The following is an 18,508-nucleotide window of genomic DNA, read 5'->3' as shown; positions in this document are numbered from 1 at the left end:
AGCTTTGACGCTTCATGCCATCTTTCTGGTCATATATCCCCAATGGAAAGGCTGTAGTGCGCGTGTCGGTTGACCATCTGCCTGCGTATCTCCAAGATGATGAAATCGCTTGTAGGGTTGATTTTCGACCAGTCTGGCACCCACCAAGGACAGTCTGGAAGCTCCGGATGCCTGTCAGACCATACAGTATCGATAGGCTCTGGTCATGTTTCATCACCTCATGGTTGTTTGTCGAAAAATGTTCGATACTGGCTTTGTGTAATCTGGAGTAGACATCTCGAGGCCCTTGGCATCCAGCGGAGCATACAACGTGAAGATCCTGTCGCGAGGCTACCGAGTCTCATGGTAACTTGCGTCAAAAAGTATTCGAGAGACCTCTCCCCTCGATCCTCTTGCTTGCAACTACTGACAATCTCGGCGCCAGTCGCCGATGGAGACGTAGTTGTTAGGAGGACTTGATATGAATGTGAGCGTCTCTTGCATTGTGATTACTTAGTGCGTGAAATCTGTGAAAGTACTTGTGTGAGCGCCACATACAACGACGCAATCAAAGGCAAATGTAACCTCTTGGATCGGCCAAATACAAGTAAAGCAACAAGGTTGACTTGCTGTATCCGACCTCCACGATCAGGAAGTACTATGAAGCGATCTGATGCGGACCAAACGGAGTTGACACGATTAAGGCTTTCCTATATACCTACCTGTAAGATGCCTCTTTATGTGAGACTCTTTCGACGAAAACGGCGAGAAAGGAACGGTCGATGCATGGAAAATATATAGCGGTGATGACACTTTTTGGCGCACAATGCAACCAGGATGCACAGAAGTAGTGAAGGAGAGTCGCAAGATTGAGAGTTGAGCGACGTGCAGATGAACCCACTGAGTTCTGTGACGCAACGCGTGTCAAATGACGTCACGATGGTATACCGCTGCAACACCTACGAGCAAGCAACGCCAGGACCGAAAGGATGTCGTGACTCTTGACAACAGGGGCCGGGCCGTGTACGTGGCACTACCCGTACCCTTCATTCGATCACAGTGTGACGGCGATCAAGTTGCGGCCTTTGGATCAGCAGCACATGATACCTTATCGGGTTACACCGAAGGGGATGAGGTCCAGAGCAAACACCAATCTCATCACTCGGACACTTATCGCCCCTCCATTGGACGCGCGCAGAGAGCTTGATTCGAGTGCATGAACCGCCATTCCGGGGTTGACTTATCTCTAAGGGCCACACGCCGCAGATCATAGTACGATTGCTCTGCAGGTGCCCTGTTTGGACTGATGTTCGATGCACATAGGGGCTGATGATAGGCTTATTGCAACGCCTGAAAGCTTGATAAAGCTTGAGAAGCTTGGTCACAACCATGTCCTATACGTCGAATGATCAATGCGACATGATTCCGCTAGTTTCTCGTCACAGCTGATGAGGTGGTATTGGGCGAGCAGGTTTGCACTGTGGCAGGTGCCGACGTGTTTCAAAGGTAGAGGCAGTGATGTATAACTGCTCACTCGCTCCTTCATCTCCAAAATCTGGATAGCTCTGTCTACTGACTTTCGCATATCTTCCTCTTACTTTCCAGACTCCAACATTACCTAAACGCTTCCTACTTATAACCTGAATCATGGCATCCTTCCAGCGCCTAACTATCGGACGCAATTCGGTGTACAAGGCCAATGGTACTAAATCATATCTTCATGCTATGAGGAAGTGTATGTGTGTCTTCCAGCCGCGACATGCAACGGAAGCTAACATGCGCAGACGGCTTCAACCCCACCAAACCAGGCCCCTATTTCCAAGCCAAGGTACTTCGCCCGCAGAGAAAGTTTGGCCGAGTTGGCGGCCGCATGCGTGCGCACTACCTTCTGCAGAAACGAGACCAGACTTCAGCAATTGAGGGTGTTCAGAGCAAGGCTACGACTCAGAGCGATGGCTCGAGCGAAGGTGAGGTTCCAGCTGAAGACATTCAGAATGATTCGCTGTACCTTTGCGAGGTCAGCATTGGCACGCCCGCACAGAAGCTTTACCTCGACTTCGACACCGGTTCCTCCGATCTTTGGGTATGTTGAATCGCTTCAATGGTCGTCTCCTGTGCTCACCAGTCTAGGTCTGGTCCACGGAGCTTCCCAAGAGTACTCTCAACAAAGCCAACTCTGCCAACCAACAAGTCGCGTTTGATCCCAGCAAGTCTAGCACGTTCAAAAAGCTCAAAGGGGAAACATGGAAGATCCAGTATGGGGATTCTTCCTCGGCGAGCGGCGACGTTGGCACTGATGTAGTGAACTTGGGTGGTCTCAAGGTCGAAAACCAAGCTGTGGAGTTAGCCAAAGAGCTTTCACAACAGTTTGCAGAGGTAAGATTCGTTCCGTATTACAAATGCAGCCGCTGACATGACTAGGGTAACGGAAGTGGTCTTCTTGGTCTTGCATTCAGCTCCATCAACACTGTGTCCCCAGATCCACAGAAGACACCTGTCGACAATATCATCGCACAGCAGCCGGGCAAGGAGCAATTGTTCACCGCGTATCTGGGCAGCTGGCGTGATACAGATGAAGCTGATAAGGGAGAGGTAAGTCTGCCTACGCTTGTCTGTGTAGCTTTCCTAACAAACAGACAGAGCTTCTATACTTTCGGTTACATCGACCAGGATATCGTGACCGCTGCTGGCGCCAGCGAGCCCAACTACGCTGACGTGGATAACAGCCAAGGCTTCTGGCAAATCCAGTCCACGTCAGCTACCATCAACGGAGACACTATTAGCCGTTCTAACAACACCTCCATCATGGACACCGGTACCACTCTCTGTCTGGTAGACGACTCTCTTGTAGATGCCGTCTACAAAGCCATTCCTGGGTCCAAATACGATCAGAACAGCCAAGGCTACGTTTTCCCCTCAAACACATCAGTAGACAATCTGCCAGATGTCCAGCTTGCTATTGGAGATAAGATGGTGCAATTTCAGAAAGAAGACCTCGGCTTCGCAGATGCGGGCAACGGGATGGTGTACGGAAGCATCCAGAGCAGAGGATCCATGGACATGGACATCTATGGAGATGCTGTCTTGAAGGCCATGTACGCGGTAAGTCGATGATTCCGATGAATTCACTGGCGGAGCTATGCTAATATGTGCTTGTAGATTTTCGACATGAATAACGGAACTCCGAGGTTCGGATTCGTGCAAAGAAAAGAATCCACTCAGAACACTACTGCGCCATCTTCGCAGTAGATTCGGGTCCATGGAAGATAGAAGAATGAACGTAGAGGGCTAATCCAATGATCAGCATTCTGTAGTCTGTCTGCCATTGCGTGCCCTGGTCTCCTGGAAGCGGTACCCTTGGTGTTGTAGTCGCATTAAGTCAATAAGATTGATTTACGAGGTCACCTCAAGGGTAAAAATTTGCCACGCTTGTTCGCATCGATGGCATCGCGGTCACATGCGTTGTCGGGGGCAGGCGCATCAACTCAGGACAAAGACTATTGCCTTGTCATTCACCCGCCCGCTTGTTTGTTCCAACACCATCAAGTAGTGTAGATGCCCAGATGACATCTTGGTATGGAGTTGAGTGTCGGAATGATGCAGGAACAATTAACCATTTTGGCAGGTCAAATTACTCGTATTGTGTGAAGGTCTTCACTGTAGCGCATACACAAGATTTGACTCTTTACACCCTCGTTCAAAGATGGGACCAGCATGCTCTAGTCTGATCTCACATAACAAGTCGAGATACCGATTCTTACGAAAATTCCATGGTGCAAGTCCACCACGCGTAACAATAGGTATGTGGAATCCCGGTGAAGCCATTTGGGCGTGATGACGGCGCGAAAAAAAACGAATGACCTTCCGAACTGTCTTCTGCAAGTGTTGATTTGTCTGCTTCGCATGCACCCTACTGGGCGTGGATCCCATAAGAAAACCGGGGCGCAGTTATCGACACTAATCATCCAAAGGGAGTTTGATTCAACTCGAAGACCTGGCAAAAGTGACACTGGCTCCAAACGGCCTTGCACATCAATATAGCCGCCTGTGACACTTACCATGGACTATACGGTTGCGTGGTTGACTTGAACATCTTCTATCTCAAACAGTATGATCTTTTGTGCCACGCCCATTCCAGGCAATGAGACCTTCTGTGGAAGCCCATGACCATGTTGGGGCGCGGTAATTGTGAGGGCTACCTGATGGCTTATTAGTAGCCCACAACAGCTGAATTGCGAGATCTTTGCACCACATCCCGCAAACGTAGGTATCTTGAATCAAGGCAGCTTTTGTTTTCGCGACACCGGAGAGGGCAATGAGCTTGTCGTCCGGATCCTTCAGACGAGTCGACGCATACCGGGACACGAGTCTCGTCCAGAGATTATGTAATCCACGGGGGTGGCAGTAGACTGTGCTACTGACCAGTGATGAAGACTGCGCTTCTATCAATCAAGCTCAGAGAGTTCCGAGGAATGCGATTCGCATGCCATGGTCTCGCAACACTCCCGAAGGAGCTGATTGTGGCCAAAATTGAGAACTCGAGGAGCCATCATTCTCTCTTGAGAAACCCATCCACATGCTTGCAGAATGCCATCGGATACGCTCTTTTTCTAGCTCTCTATATCCAGGACTTGGTAAGTGATCGAGGCCGAGCCGTCTCTGAGGCACCAGAGGCAAATATATAAAGTAGTTGATGTTGAAGGTTACACGATATTAGGGACACTGGACTATGAATGTGAGTAAGCACTAACGCTTCTTGTAGACGTGGGATAAATTCGCCGAGTACACTTCGTTGCCGAGCCAGTAGCGCCCTGGTCAAGTTCAGGTTGGATTCTGCTGTCATACTTCTTTCCGTAACACCTGACTTACTGTCATTCATCGCTCCGACAACAGGCTAGTAGTTCGTCGTGAAGTCTGTAGTTCGGAACAGCGTTGGGAACGATCTGCTGTCAGCATGCGGGCGCGGCTCCCGAACGGGAAAGGTGTCAGCGCTAAAGAGAAGGGGGCTGGAAGCTGATCTTGATCCTGGATCCCAGCAGATGCACTTCTCTTTGAGAGATCGTAGATCATAGTTTTAGACTCGACCCTTCGCTGTTCGTACTGCATCGCTCACTGTGGCATAAGCACCTGACTTATGTCTTACCTCGGATGAACAGGAGCACCGAAGAAGCGATGCCGACAACGATACTAGCCCATGTCGACAATGAAGATGACACACAAACGACGGCCGACGCGACACCAATCGAAAGAGAGGGGAGACAAGATACTACTACAAACATGCACGGACCAAAATCGAATAGGCTGACCTTTGTGCTGAGAACGCATGATGGTGATGGATACGTTCTACCATGCCTTTCATGGGAGGCAAGTTTGCGATTGTGATTAACGCGTCACCATGCTGACTCCAACGTAGGCGACGAAACTCCAGATAGAAGAGATATACAGTCTGCGAGGTCGTGAAAGACTCGCAAAAGCGGTTAAGGATGGCAACTTCAGTTTGTTGACTGAGAGTGGAGATATCATCCTACCTTCTTTCTGGGACCTCGTGGTCAAATCGTCCACAATAGTACAAGTCAGCCTGCCGTCAGACGTTCTCGATCCTGATGTCGCCTCATTCCACCCCAGAGGAGACAGAGTCAGGACTAGATATCGAACATCTAGCCCGTCGGTGATGTATATTGATGACGATGCGAAAAAATCGACAGCAGAGGAGCTGAGCGGTGCTGTTGATCATAGCGAAGACGACAGTAGTGGTAGTGATGAGGGAACGGACGTCGAGAATACCAGCAGTGAGAGTGAGCTGTCTGAGACGCCAATCCTTGCCGAGGCGACTATTGAACCTATTCGTCCAGTTATAGCCTCGGTGGATGGTGATGGTAACGATCTCTCTTTCCAGATCAACACTGCCTTCATTGGGCCGTTGGACCGGGCTACAGCAGATATCAATAATCCACCGAACAAGCGGGAACCCCAACAATCCATTGGCGAAAAAGAGTACATGTACATCACGAAGGCAGTGATGACTCAGGTCGAGAGTCGAAATACGCTCCAAATTCATGTGTTACCAGGTCCCAGAAGCACTTCGGCACGCTCAGATATTAGTTTGCGATGGTATCACTTACATTCCGAGAGTCTAGACTTCGTTAAGTTTCGAGAAACCTGTCTGGGCATCCCTGGTATTTCTGAGCGCCTGCACAAATTGTCAAGAAAGCTCTTTGAAAAAATCGAGAAAGAAAAGCTTAAGGATTTCCTGGACGGCATGTTCATCGAACCCGGTACAGTGCTTAGGGCCGATGAAAGCCACCAGTCAGATCCGCAGAGTGCTATATTCAGTTGTGTCCCTTACTTCGACCTCCACAAGGCACCTAGAAAGGCTTCAGCTGCTGGCCACACAGATCATCTCTTCCCACCCAGGACACTGATGCAGTCATACTATCCGTATGAGCCGGTACAAGAAAGGGACGCAGAACAGGCGTACAGAACCTACGGAAACGAGCGAGCCGGTGCTCTTATTCACGTTCCAAACTTGTGGATGGTAAACATAGGTTCGGAATTAGTTGCCACATGCGGTCATCAAGCGTTGTCCAAAGGATTTGTGCAGTCCATTCAAGTGGTTGAGGTTGGTCGCAAATACGCAAAGGAAGAAGAATACCCTACCACCGATATCAGACTGACTGATTGGCATGGTCGCAACTTGATTTACTCACTAAAAGAGTGCCGATCATACTTTCAGATGGAGCAGAAGCTGAAGGAGCTGCGATGGTGTTCCACGCGTTCACAAAACGAGAAAAGTTTGCAGCTCTCATGGCAAACGTCACGCGGCAGTGTGAAAGTTACTCCCGGAATCTGGGCCGACATCCTTCGCAAGAAAGACGCCCTATTCATCAACCTCAGTCTGTTGAATGATATCGAGGATGGCACCAAGCACGTTACTAGTGCAGAGCTCCCGTCATCGACTGTACTATCAGCAACCCCTTTCTTTCATTGGCCGAATTCGATGAGTGCAGAAAAGCTTGAGACGGAACGTTTCATTCCTGGTGATATCAAGCGCTCAATGCAGTGTTTGGAACACGTCGAGAAAGCCATGTTGTCAGAAGTCCTTAGCAGCTATGGGACATACAACTCGGTCGAGAAGACCTTCACATCGACTGCATACTACCGTGCGCTTCCAGAAGGCTTTGCGGAGCAGGTAAAGTCAAGTATCGAGTCAATTGTCACTACTAGAAAGAAGCTGCCAAGTTCGAGTGCGATTGATCATTCCGTTCACGAGGCCGTAGTCAATCGCCAACAAGACGTCCTTGCCCAGAAGACAACCGAGCTGTTTGAAACCATGCAAAAGACGTTGGCACTCTTCGTTGCCGACGTTGAAAAGAGCACGATGTTACGCAAATCGTGGGGTGCCATGAAGAGTATGTGCGGTATCGTAGCGACGGTCTGCAGTCGTGCGCCCTCGAATTATCGTCCGAGAAGGAATTCAAATCCCGGCTGGACACATGACCCCATGAACAACACAGGTTGGTTTGTACGTCTAGAGACTACCAATATGGAGACAAAAGATTCGTTCAAAAAGCTTCAGCAGATGATCGAAATGTGTAGGAAATGCGGAACGACCAAGATGTACAACACCCAACAGGCTGCGTTGTTGCACTTGCAAAAGCACATCAAGTCGATTGATCAGTCCATCTTGGACATGCTGATTCCCGAGGAATGTATCCTGACCTACGCCCAGATGAAGATGGAAACGTGGAACGACGGCTATGTTGCCATACTCACAAAAGCGTGCCAGACAGCGCAAGAGATACATGTTCAGACCAAAGAGTTGTCGGAGGGTGTATGCAACGAAGATGGGCAACTATCTGACCTGTACACATTTCCTCGTCCATTGCTTAGTGCCTTGCGCCAGCTACTGGTCTTTTACCTAGCGGTCGAGCGGGCCATGTACTACACTGAGGAGCAATTCATGGATAAAACGATTGCATTCGAAGAACCTGAGTACATGGCTACGTTGCCTTTCTCATCTGAAGGTCTGCGGGTCCTCGAGGTATTTGGCAACGGAGTACAGCAGGCAGTAAATTTGGCTCGTAACGAGCTCTGCTCTATGGTCAAATCCACAAAGCTTACGCAAGTCTTCCAAAGACTATCACAGAGTCCGGAATACTTATGCAGTTGGTTCATGCGACGACTGATTGTCAAGCCACTCGAGAAGAGCATGACGGTCAGCGACATGTACAGGGAATACTTATCAACAATCGTAAGTATGTCGCAATTTGCGGACCTCATCCATACTAACCTGCGGTAGCAATTCCAAGTCAATCATCGTCCGGGAAAGCGGCTGTTGCGCTCGATCAACCTCCTTCAGGAAGAATTGACAGCTCTTCTGGAAGTCAACACACAGCAGTACAAGCTCATCTCGAACTACTTGAGCGTTCTTGATGATGCGACCTACGAGAAGGATACACCCAGCCGTCGCGCCATGTATCCCTATGAGCGCATGCTCTTGGCTTCTTGCCAGGACAACCTGCAACTCACGGATCAAGAGTACCGTTACCTGCTCGCACGTTGCGGTCCGTTAGCAGATAGCACCAAGCAGAGTCTGGAAATCAATGAAGAAGACCACGGAAAGGCGATAATGGTGTTTACCATCGTCACCATCGTGTTCCTGCCCCTTTCCTTCGTCACATCGTTCCTTGGCATGAACACAACTGATATTAGGGATATGGGTAGTTCTTCGTCGCTATTCTGGGCAATTGCCGTGCCACTGACAGCTGTCACCATGGGTTCGATATTGTACATTGGTTACAACGGCGACGAACTGCGCGATACATTCAGTTCACTATACCGCACCGTTACGGGAAAGCAAGACCGCAGCATTAGCGCACGAGGCATTAGTATTGCGCAACGAAAGCGTGCAAGAAGAGTGGCGGTGAACTCGAATAGCACGCTAGACTCCACAGGCCTCGCAGACGAGGCCGAGTACGCCAATCCACGACCAGACGACTATCAAAGAATAGTGTACCGCACTGACGGAGTGCACTATGGAGAGGAGGAGTATCCAAGCGCACGTCGACCGCCGCATCGCCAGTATACTCTTGAGGCGCCGACAATGCAGTGGGAGCCCTATCTCAGCGCACCCAACCCATTTGCACCTGAGCCTCGGATGACTTCGCGCACGCAACCGTTCGGTCAATCTCAGACATACGTGCAAGCTTCTTATCCTCCTCCACCGCCTCCGCGGCGTTATCAATCGCCACCACCTCTGGCTCAGATGCGACCCACTCAAGAATACGCGGAGATACCGGTAATTCGACAAGACCTTCAACACAGCGAGTTTTTGCAGCAGGGACGGGCACCAGCACAATACTTGTGGACGAAGAAGGGTCATAGGTATCGTCGCTCCCATAGAGAAGAGATCGGACAAAGAATAGAGGGTAGGCGAGATGAATGGGATGACAACGACAAAGAAGAATGGTACACTAGAACTCAGCCCCGTTCAAGACGATGATAATTTGAACGTGCAGCCGGATTTGGAAAGACTTTGGAAAACGGGCAGGAACCTTTCTCGTATGAGTAGAATGGCAGATGCGGTATCGAACATGTCATGGTCGCGTACATCGGTGTTCAAAGAAGGGCTGGTAAAGTGAACCAATGTTATTAAGTATTACTACCAAAAGGAAAGTTTTGTAACGCAGTCAAAGGCAAATAGAGCCCGCAAACCCTTCTCCATGTGCAGTGCGCTCTGCGCAATCGTGGTATCATCCAGAGAGAATATCGTAATCGTAGTATACCCTGCTAAGTGTCAGGTAGCCAAAGTGATACACCGGGGTACCACGATGGAAGGAAACTTAAGCGCGACCCTGGAATACTGGGTTCTGGTCACCGAAAGTGGTGTGGAACTGGCTGTCACCCTGGACAGGGGCGCCAGGGCCGGTGGTAGATGCGACACCGCCACCGCTGCCGTGACCGGTAGCGGTGTTGAAGGCGTTGTCGACCTGGTTGGCAAACTGACCACCAGTGACGTTGGGATGGGTAGAGGAGTGCTGGGTGTTGTAAAGACCTTCGCCAGTACCACCAAGCTGCTGCTGGTTGAGTCCCTGAGGGTAGTCGCCAAGCTGACCGGACTGTGCACCAGTGTGGTGTCCGTGAGCAAGGCCAGAGTCACCAGGTCCTGAGCCAATTTGACCAGACTGGTGGCCAAGGCCAGAGCGGTCGGGCAGCCCCTGGCTGGCAGCAAGTCCGGATCCAGCAGCGAGGCCGGCTCCAGCACCAAGACCCTGACCAGAAGACAAGCCCTGGTTACCGTAACCAGCACCAGCACTGTCGTACTGGGAGTCAAGAACACGTCCAGAAGAGCCGAGACCAGAGCCAGTACCGGTGGATGTGCCGGTAGGAGCATAGCCACCAGAGCGTCCATGAGGCTTACGCGTAACCTTAGCAATCTGGGGGAGGCTGGATGTCTCGCGGGCGGAACCAATGGAGAAGATGGGACTCTCCCACTTATCACCCTTGGCAGCCAATTCTTTGTACTCGGTGGCCTTGGTGGAGATACCACCGGGCAGAGATATGTTCTTGAAGATGGAGTCGTGCTGAGTGACAGCGACGTTGACCTGGGTGTCTTTGGTCTTCTCCTTCAGCTGCTCCTTCTTCTGCTTGCCCTGCATGACACGGCTCTGCGCGGCAGAAGCGTAGCGCTGGTACATGTTCTGGAGGTGCTCGGGGTCGGGGTTGCGCTTGGCCTCAGCCTCGGCACGGTCGGCCTCCTTCTTGATGTCGTAGAGCATGCCGTCAAGCTGGTTGACAGAGTCCTTGATCTGCTTTTCCAGGACCTTCTGAATGACAGGGCGCATGACTTTGAGCAACAAAGGCTTGAACATGCTGAAGAGCAGCTTGTGGTTGCTCTTCTTGACCTTGACAGACAAGTTCTGGATATCAGTCTCCACCTTGGTAACCTTGAAGAAGTGAGTCTGGGCGTGCTCGCGAGCCTTGTCAGCAGTCTCGAGCTCGACCTTAAAGCTGAAACCTGATCCTCCCATGAATATGTCCATAACACCCTTGTCGGTGATAGAAGGGAAGCCCTGCTTCTTTTTGAGGTAGTATGACACATCGCGGAGATCCATCTGCACACCGGAGACTGAGAGCATCACCTTGTTCTTGTTCTTGTTGGTGATTGACTTGCGTCCCCAACGCCAGTAGTTGTCGGAACCAAACTCCATGATGTTAGGAGCAAGGTTGTCGCTCTCGATGACCAAGTTCTCAACAATGGCATCAACCATAGGGTCGCTGTACTCGATACGAGGGATAGGGACGTATTGCACGCTCTCGAAAAGACCAGGAAGAATGACGTCAGTCAGATCCTTGACAAGGTGAGGCTTGAACGTGGTCTTGCCATTCTCGTCGTTGCCGAGATCGAGGAAGAGCTTGTTGACAGACTGTCCGAACTGTCTGTTCTGCTCATCCGCATCAAACTGCTGACCGATGAACTTGAACTCATCGGCAATTCGGTCAGTATGGCCACGGTAGCGACCACGCAGGAGCTCATGACCCTGGTCGTAGATGCGGTTCCACTCCTCAGTAGAGCGGTCCTCAAGAATGTAGCCTTGCTGTTGCAAGCACTTGTGGATGTACTGGTTCAAGTGCCTGAACCAACCCTTGAGCTCCGGGTCATTATCAGCGTCCTTGTAGATCTGGTTGATAGAGTCGATAAGGTCGTCCGAAGAAGTGCTGTTGGCGAAGCGCTCGAGGAGGGTCTTGATATTTGTCAGCCAATGCTTGTTGTCAGTTTTGAATCCTAGATTACGCACCTTGATGTCAGCCTCAGCACGAGTCAGAGCGTCATCCTCTTGGTGCGCACCTTGCACGGTTCCAGCACTCTGCTGGCCAAGGTTTTTGCCGTGACCGGCATACTGCTCAGCCAGGTTAAGAAGGGTCTCAATCGCACGCTGGTAGTCCTGGTGGCCCTGGATCTCGACAATCATCTTCTTTAGACGCCAGATGGTCTGCTCGCGACGCTCTTGGGGCATTTTGCCCTTCAGGTAGTTATTCAACTGATCACGGCGAGCGCGGGCCTTGTCCTTGTCCTCCTCGGGGATTTTATCCGCCAATTGCTGCTTGCCTTGCTCAAGACCGCCCTGTGCGTTCAAGCCGGTATTGTTGCCAGTCTGACCCTCGTGGGCACCAAGATGGGCAGTGTCTCGGGGATCGCGGGAACCGTCGGGGTGGGCAGCCTGGTTCGCGTCACCAGCAGCTTTCTTGACGTCCTGCTTGCCGATGGGCACTTTCTGCCTCAGCGTCTCCTTGAGGTTACCCTTGGACATGTCGGGGTTTTCGTGCCAGGTGTTGTCATCAGCGGGCTTGTCCATCTGGTTGAGTTCCTCTTCCGAGGGCTTGACCTTATTGGCCGTGTTCTGGGCGGCATCTCCAGCGATGTCGCGGAGTAGGGTAGTAGCATCGGAAATGAGCTTTCTGAATTGGCCGTTGGAGATCAATAATGTACCCAATGTTCGCAGGCCATCAAGCGCCTCGTTACCGTGCTGCTTTGCGGTGCCCTTGTCGACAGGTGCGCCAGGAAGCGCTTGGTTTCCACCAGAGATCTGCTCGGCGTTCCAGATGAAGTCCTGGAGAAGGTTTCCCTCGTTCTTGGTGAGAAGCAAGATCTTGGCTTGCTCGATGACTTTCCTCAGATCGCCAACAAGCTGTTGACCCTCGGTTGAGAGCTTTTTAGATGGTGAGCTAAGGGGTTTCGATGCCAGTGCTGAGTTGAGCGCAATATCAATCTGCTTGTTGGAAGGAACTTTTCCATTGGCGAATGCTATGGCTGCTATTAGCGACGATCGCGCACGATGAAGTTGTCATCCTCGGTGGCTGCTACATACCTTGGAAGATCCCGTAAAGCTGGAGCTTGTTGTTGACATCGGCCTCCTTCTGCTTCACATCAACCGGTCCTATGTGGCGTTAGCCTGTGCTTCGGACAATGCGCAACAGACGCTTCGAAGTGGGGTTTGACAGCACTCACGTGCTGCGTACCAGCTCCTCTGAAGCCACTGCGGGGTTACTCACGGTTGACCGCCTTTCCTGTAGACATGGTGTACTGCTTTCCGGGGTATCAAAGTGGGTATCAAATAAACAATTGCGATTGAAACAATGGGAGGGTTTAATAAGGTTGCGTGGTGTTTTGGGGTATCTGGTGTGTTGTAACGAGGATGCGGCGGGCGAGGAAGAAGCGACTTTATTGTTTGGCGTGACACGAGCGAGTCCAGCTTGTGAATACGTCATCCTCCGTCACCAGTCAAGCGCAATATACAGGGAGCCAAGGCAAGCGCAACTGGGCCTGGACACACCATCGATCCGCGATCCAGCCGCGGGGCATCAAAGGAAAGGCGTTGCCCCACCTGGCTCATTCAGTTTCCTGAAAGGATTATGAACAGTCTGCAGTGTTTTGTGGGCCTTGCAGGTGAGCATCATGCAATGTTCACGCAGAGCTCCCAAACCGTCGTGCGCGTTGGCTGCCTCCCAAGAGCACCACTGAAACCGTGGAGGACGTACCGAATGGATCAATGGGACATTTGTGCTCTTGCCTAATTCTCTCACGATCCGCTGGACTCCACTTTGTGCTCTGCTTGACCAACACGAAAACCCCAGGCTCAAAGGAGAGCGCGTCCCTAGTCTGAATGGCGGGCGATCAGTGGCCAGGATGTGTGAAGATCCATGACGTATTATCATTTCCATGTTTTCAGCCACAAATCCCATCGTGCAGACAAGAATGCCATTGCGCTCCTACGGCAATACGTCAAACCGAATTCCCTACAATAAAGTACAGAGCACTTCTCGAGACTATAATCAACAATGCTGTGGGAGTGATATTGTTGCTGCACAGCACGTCTTGCTTCGATCAGGAGAGCGTGAACCATTGACAGGGGGACGCGTGTGCCACACGCTCGGAATACCAAGCCTTTGTTAGCGCCCGGCTAAGGTGCCGACGACAGTAGCGTCCCGTGCACATCGCTGTAATGACGTCCTTCTTGTAGAGCGGATAACCGTTCACGCCTTCCACCGCTACGACAAGGCACTTCGATTCGTCGCGAAAATCGAGGCGCTCGGCCAGATGCCGCGTTCTTCACCACGTGTGCATGATACGAAGACAACATTGACACGACGCCAGGTTTCCAGCCTAAGCCTCGTGACCAGGATCTCTTTCTTGGGTGTTTGCTTTCCGTTACTGGCCATCCTTGTCCCCAGATTTCCCGCTCGTGGCGATCCTGTGGTCATGCTATGGAGAAGGGTCTTGCACAAGCAGTGTTGATCTGCCGTCACGCTACACTTAGGCACCCGTTTGAAGGGTACATGCATGTTCAATGCAGGTCCGCAAGCCTCGCCGTTGCTACAAACTTTTTACGCAATAACGTAGAAGTCTGTGTGCTCTAGACCAGAAAAGCCTTCGGCATGCCCGTTGGAGACTATCGCCATAGACATTTAGACCACACCACGCCCTCGTTCTGCAGGACGACGAACGGTGCGATTAATTAGATGACGCAGGGGTAGTTTTATAAGTCAGTGACAGTGCCCCTCTCGATGCCAGTGACTTGAGTCCACCATTCAACATGAATAGTTGCATCTTGATCATTTACGACACTCGAGGTACCCTGTCAGTTTCATTGTCAATCGATTGGTTCATTGGATATCTGATAAACTTCACACATCCTGCATGCATTATGTGAAGTACAGTGTCAGTGGTTTTGGAAAAGAGCACATCAATTCTCTGCTACGGCGTGGCTCCCTTCTAGCCGTCGTCTCCCGGGCTCTCAGAATACGTAAATAGACTGTGCGCATCCAACATGTACTACTAGCTGCTATTTCATGTTATGAGCCTAGGTAGAAGATTGTTACGTACTTTGACAATCACCTTGACAGTTCATATCCATCTGTTTGACTGTCTACTTACATCACTGCTCGAATGTTAAAGCAGCATATTAATCATTAGGCTGGCTTGTCGAGATTTTTGTATATTTCGCAGCCGCCATAGGAGTATTGATATGTTGAGAACCAAAGTGTGCAAGATTGCTACCGTGTACAAAGACTAACCTAAGGTCAAGACCGTGCTTCACCACTGCAGTTACTCGACACTGCTTTCACTTACGCGCTACGTTTCTTGCATATATCAACACTCTCTCCAACACTTCCACTCGACACCTCCAGCACACGCCACTCTTTCATCGGCACTACGCAACGTACCCTCAAAGTCACATACTATCTCACAATCGCGAACATGACCACCCCCGCCGCAAGCTCAAAAGATCCATCAAAACACGACGCGCCTTTCAAAGCGCAGGATAAGCCCGAACCCAGCGGTATCCCTAGCGAGACTGGTGCAAAGCACAAGAAGAGGCCGTCTCAAGCCGAAGAACTCCTGCGCCGTGCCAGCGAGGCCAACGTCAAGACCATGGAAGATGACTGGGAGGTGGTGCGCACAGAGAAGGTGCAGGAAAAGCAGGGCGAGGTGGAAGATTGGGTGCTTGTCAAGTGAGAGAGGATGGTCGCTGGCACCATTACATGCTTGCATTGACAAATCGAGAGCTCCAGACTTGGTGCATAGCATTGGCGACCACTCGAAGGAGTTTTAGACAACCATGGGGACTGGGAAGTACGAAGCATAGACTTCACGTTAAAGGAATGGAAGCGTTCGGGTTGTATGTTGTGTTTTTGTGACTTATTGCTCCAGGGTATCGTCCGCCCCCGCCGCTTTTCGACAGCGACCTGGGCCATGCGCATCGTCCTGTCAGGAACTTGGCCTCTTTCTCGCGCCGCCCTGTGTCTGCAATCAAGCAACGTGGCCCATCTGACCGGTGTGCTCTTCGTCGCAGCTGCGTGTCTTGTGGTTCATCGATATCCGGAGACGGTGGCTCATTTCTTGCCCTTCTTTTTCTTCTTACCACCTGTACCTGCAGCCGCTGGTACTGGCACACCGCCCATCTTCGCATCCCCTTGCTCATCTACCTTCGGCGTTGCGACACCAGCATCTTGTGGTGCGCTCAGGTCCTCAATAGCTTCTGGTAATGCGGCCATTTCGCGCCCTAGCCTGCCCAAGCTGCTGACCAACCTCCCTACCTCCGCAGCCTTGGTTGTTTCATACTGCAGACAAGTCCCCGAAACTGGGTCGTACGTTTTCAGAACGAAGGTCGCTGTGACTTCTTGGGGGTTCTGCGATTGCGGTGGTGGTGACGATGTACGTGAAGTGTTGGCAGGCTTTGCTGCTTGTTTCGCTGCGTACTTCTCGCGCTTCTTAACCTTCGAGGCCGAGGGCTTCAGGACCGTGTATTTGGATGTGATGCGTGTCTATATTGAAGTCAGCTCTCGTGAGACGTGTCAATTGAGCTGGGCAGACATACACTTGTTGGCCTCGCTTTCAGCAGTAACGAAGATTGCTCGTACCACTCGGTACTGGTGTTGAGGTACGGCATTGTATATTGTGGGGTGCTCTGGGGTCCGGCGCAGCGAGATGTGGTGGGTGGGGTCGGTCGCCAAGATTCCTCGGGACTAGTCGGCCCGTGCAGGTGTACTCGATGATGGAAGTTAGAGCTCTGTTGCTCACGCGATACTACTTGAGACCCGTGGGTGGTAGTTTGCTCCAATCTATTGAGACTAAGGCGTCTGAAAATTTGCGCATTGGTTGAGAACAGGCACCAGCGAACTGTGGGTGAAAGAAGAATATCATCGAACCTTCTTATCGGGTGTGACTCGATCAACCCGATGGCTCTCGCCTCTTCTTCTTTGCACCCCAAATTCTCCTTGATTTCTCGGCACTCTTTTGCAGCCTTGGTTCGAGCTACTTCTATACTACCTAGAAGTCACGATCGAACTCCGGTCTCTGACATCCACTATGACCGACTCATTATCATCAAGTCTCAGCAATCTGGACCTTGATACAGATGTAACGAGCATCAGCAATTTGAGTTCAAGTAGCAACAATGGCGAAGACCTCAACGCCACTGTGCAAGACCTTATTGACCGATGCAAAACGCTCTACGATGAAGTAGAATCCTACATCAGAGCGGTCGACGAGCGTCAGAAGATCACCCGAGTCCAACACCCAATCGAATATCGCAACCTACGGAATGACTTCAAGAATGAACTTGCATTTCTAAAGAAGATCGCAAACTCGTCCATGACCGAGGAAAAGATTCGGCATTATGTTGTATCATCAAATCTTACCTACTACGAAGCCCTGTGGGGCGCTGCCAAACAATCGCGTGGGCTACACGCTTTTCGCAAATACTACTTCTGGGACCGACACAAAGCGCCGGCCGGGAAACGCACACTCAAAGGCCTCAGCCTGGGTAAAGGAGGTATAGGAAAGGGCAAAACTGCAGCTTTGGTCGACATTGTGGCAGATGAAGGCAGGGAATGGATTCGTGTGTCAACTGTATCCGAAAAACGTATCATCTTCGACCTTGCCAAGCTGGGATGGGTGAACGACTTGGATTCGGACGACGACATGCCAGACTCAAAGTCGACGGATTTAGACGAGGAGGACGACGAGGACCAGGTTGACATTGTACGCAATGCCCGCGAACTTGCTCGTGCCGCACGCGCCAATCCAGTACACGGGCGATCGCCGAGAGTACGCTTTGTGCTCACCCGCATCGTGGCTGGCAAGACGAAAGAGGTGGATGCTATCATTGCAAAAATCCGAGCCACTGGTGCAACCGTGCAGTGCTCTGAGGATATCCCGCGGACCCAGCCTTTAGAAGCTGTTCTTCCGAATTTGCTGATCGATAGAACACGTGCGTTGTCCGAGACACTCAACGTTGACTGCACCATACTGCTCGCACTCATCTCAGACATATCACACAAGCCTTGTCCAATCCTAGATTGGTATCCTGGTGAAGTCCAATCTCAGATAAAAGAGGAAGCTGGCGAAAATCTGCTGCCGACTCACCTGTACCCTGCAATTGGTTCACATTCCATGGTCTGCACACAGGAGGCCGCGGACCAGATGAACCTGATCGTTGACACCCTCGCTACTGACGAGGAGAAACGGAGAGCCCAACTACTTGTTGCGCAAGGCGACTGTGAGGGGCGCTCATCTGACGATCTAGTGGCAGAGTGGGCGTCCATGTCCGATCATCCCATACCTGCGGGCCTGTCCCTACCAGTTCGCGTTGTACCGAGCAATATCGAAGGAATCATTCCAAGATTGCCCGCTGCAGCACGCAAGTTGAAGGAGGAGATGAGCCGATTGAACTCATCGATCTTCTTCTACGGTTGGGCAGAAGGTCTTACAACGCTGAGCTCGAATCGTGCGCGAGCCCGCCAAATCGAGTACGCCATTAATCAGCACGGCCTCGAGGATGGAGAGGCTGGTCCCCATATATGGCTGTGTGGCGAGTCAAGGAGCTTGATTGCGAAACATGGGCGCAGAGGTCAACGTTAAGTCGGAGGACACCAACTCTCGAGTACGAAACTCGATATAATATGGCCCGCCTTCATACGACCATTACTGATAATGAAAGAGCCTAAGCACGCGATGAAGCATAGC

General features: G+C 51.2%; 6 protein-coding genes across 6 annotated transcripts; 4 read left to right on the top strand and 2 right to left on the bottom strand.

Moving 5' to 3' along the window:
* Nucleotides 1-1,626: 1,626 nt before the first annotated feature.
* EKO05_0005543 (uncharacterized protein) lies at nt 1,627-3,228 on the top strand (the record flags this gene model as incomplete). Its single annotated transcript, XM_038940019.1, has 6 exons — nt 1,627-1,714; nt 1,764-2,062; nt 2,110-2,355; nt 2,401-2,571; nt 2,620-3,081; nt 3,139-3,228. 6 exons carry the CDS (start codon nt 1,627-1,629, stop codon nt 3,226-3,228), a joined length of 1,356 nt encoding a protein of 451 aa, XP_038798555.1.
* A 1,899-nt stretch (nt 3,229-5,127) lies between these two features.
* EKO05_0005542 (uncharacterized protein) lies at nt 5,128-9,481 on the top strand (the record flags this gene model as incomplete). Its single annotated transcript, XM_059636625.1, has 3 exons — nt 5,128-5,343; nt 5,393-8,230; nt 8,279-9,481. The coding sequence occupies 3 exons, from the start codon at nt 5,128-5,130 to the stop codon at nt 9,479-9,481; spliced, it is 4,257 nt and encodes a 1,418-aa protein (XP_059492608.1).
* Nucleotides 9,482-9,821: 340 nt separating this feature from the next.
* Nucleotides 9,822-13,057, bottom strand: EKO05_0005541 (uncharacterized protein; the record flags this gene model as incomplete). The annotated part of the gene is made up of 4 exons (XM_059636624.1): nt 9,822-11,723; nt 11,778-12,784; nt 12,849-12,917; nt 13,033-13,057. 4 exons carry the CDS (start codon nt 13,055-13,057, stop codon nt 9,822-9,824), a joined length of 3,003 nt encoding a protein of 1,000 aa, XP_059492607.1.
* A 2,181-nt stretch (nt 13,058-15,238) lies between these two features.
* Nucleotides 15,239-15,496, top strand: EKO05_0005540 (uncharacterized protein; the record flags this gene model as incomplete). Its single annotated transcript, XM_038946018.1, has 1 exon — nt 15,239-15,496. One exon carries the CDS (start codon nt 15,239-15,241, stop codon nt 15,494-15,496), a length of 258 nt encoding a protein of 85 aa, XP_038798552.1.
* Nucleotides 15,497-15,873: 377 nt separating this feature from the next.
* On the bottom strand, nt 15,874-16,430 carry EKO05_0005539 (uncharacterized protein; the record flags this gene model as incomplete). Its single annotated transcript, XM_038940097.1, has 2 exons — nt 15,874-16,305; nt 16,359-16,430. The coding sequence occupies 2 exons, from the start codon at nt 16,428-16,430 to the stop codon at nt 15,874-15,876; spliced, it is 504 nt and encodes a 167-aa protein (XP_038798551.1).
* Nucleotides 16,431-16,849: 419 nt separating this feature from the next.
* EKO05_0005538 (uncharacterized protein) lies at nt 16,850-18,403 on the top strand (the record flags this gene model as incomplete). Its single annotated transcript, XM_038946017.1, has 1 exon — nt 16,850-18,403. The coding sequence occupies one exon, from the start codon at nt 16,850-16,852 to the stop codon at nt 18,401-18,403; it is 1,554 nt and encodes a 517-aa protein (XP_038798550.1).
* Nucleotides 18,404-18,508: the final 105 nt, after the last annotated feature.

This window comes from Ascochyta rabiei, chromosome 8 (genome assembly GCF_004011695.2).
Source record: "Ascochyta rabiei chromosome 8, complete sequence".
NCBI lineage: Eukaryota > Fungi > Ascomycota > Dothideomycetes > Pleosporales > Didymellaceae > Ascochyta > Ascochyta rabiei.
The sequence above is the reverse complement of the archived record's forward strand: the minus strand, read 5'-3'. Positions and strand labels throughout refer to the sequence as shown.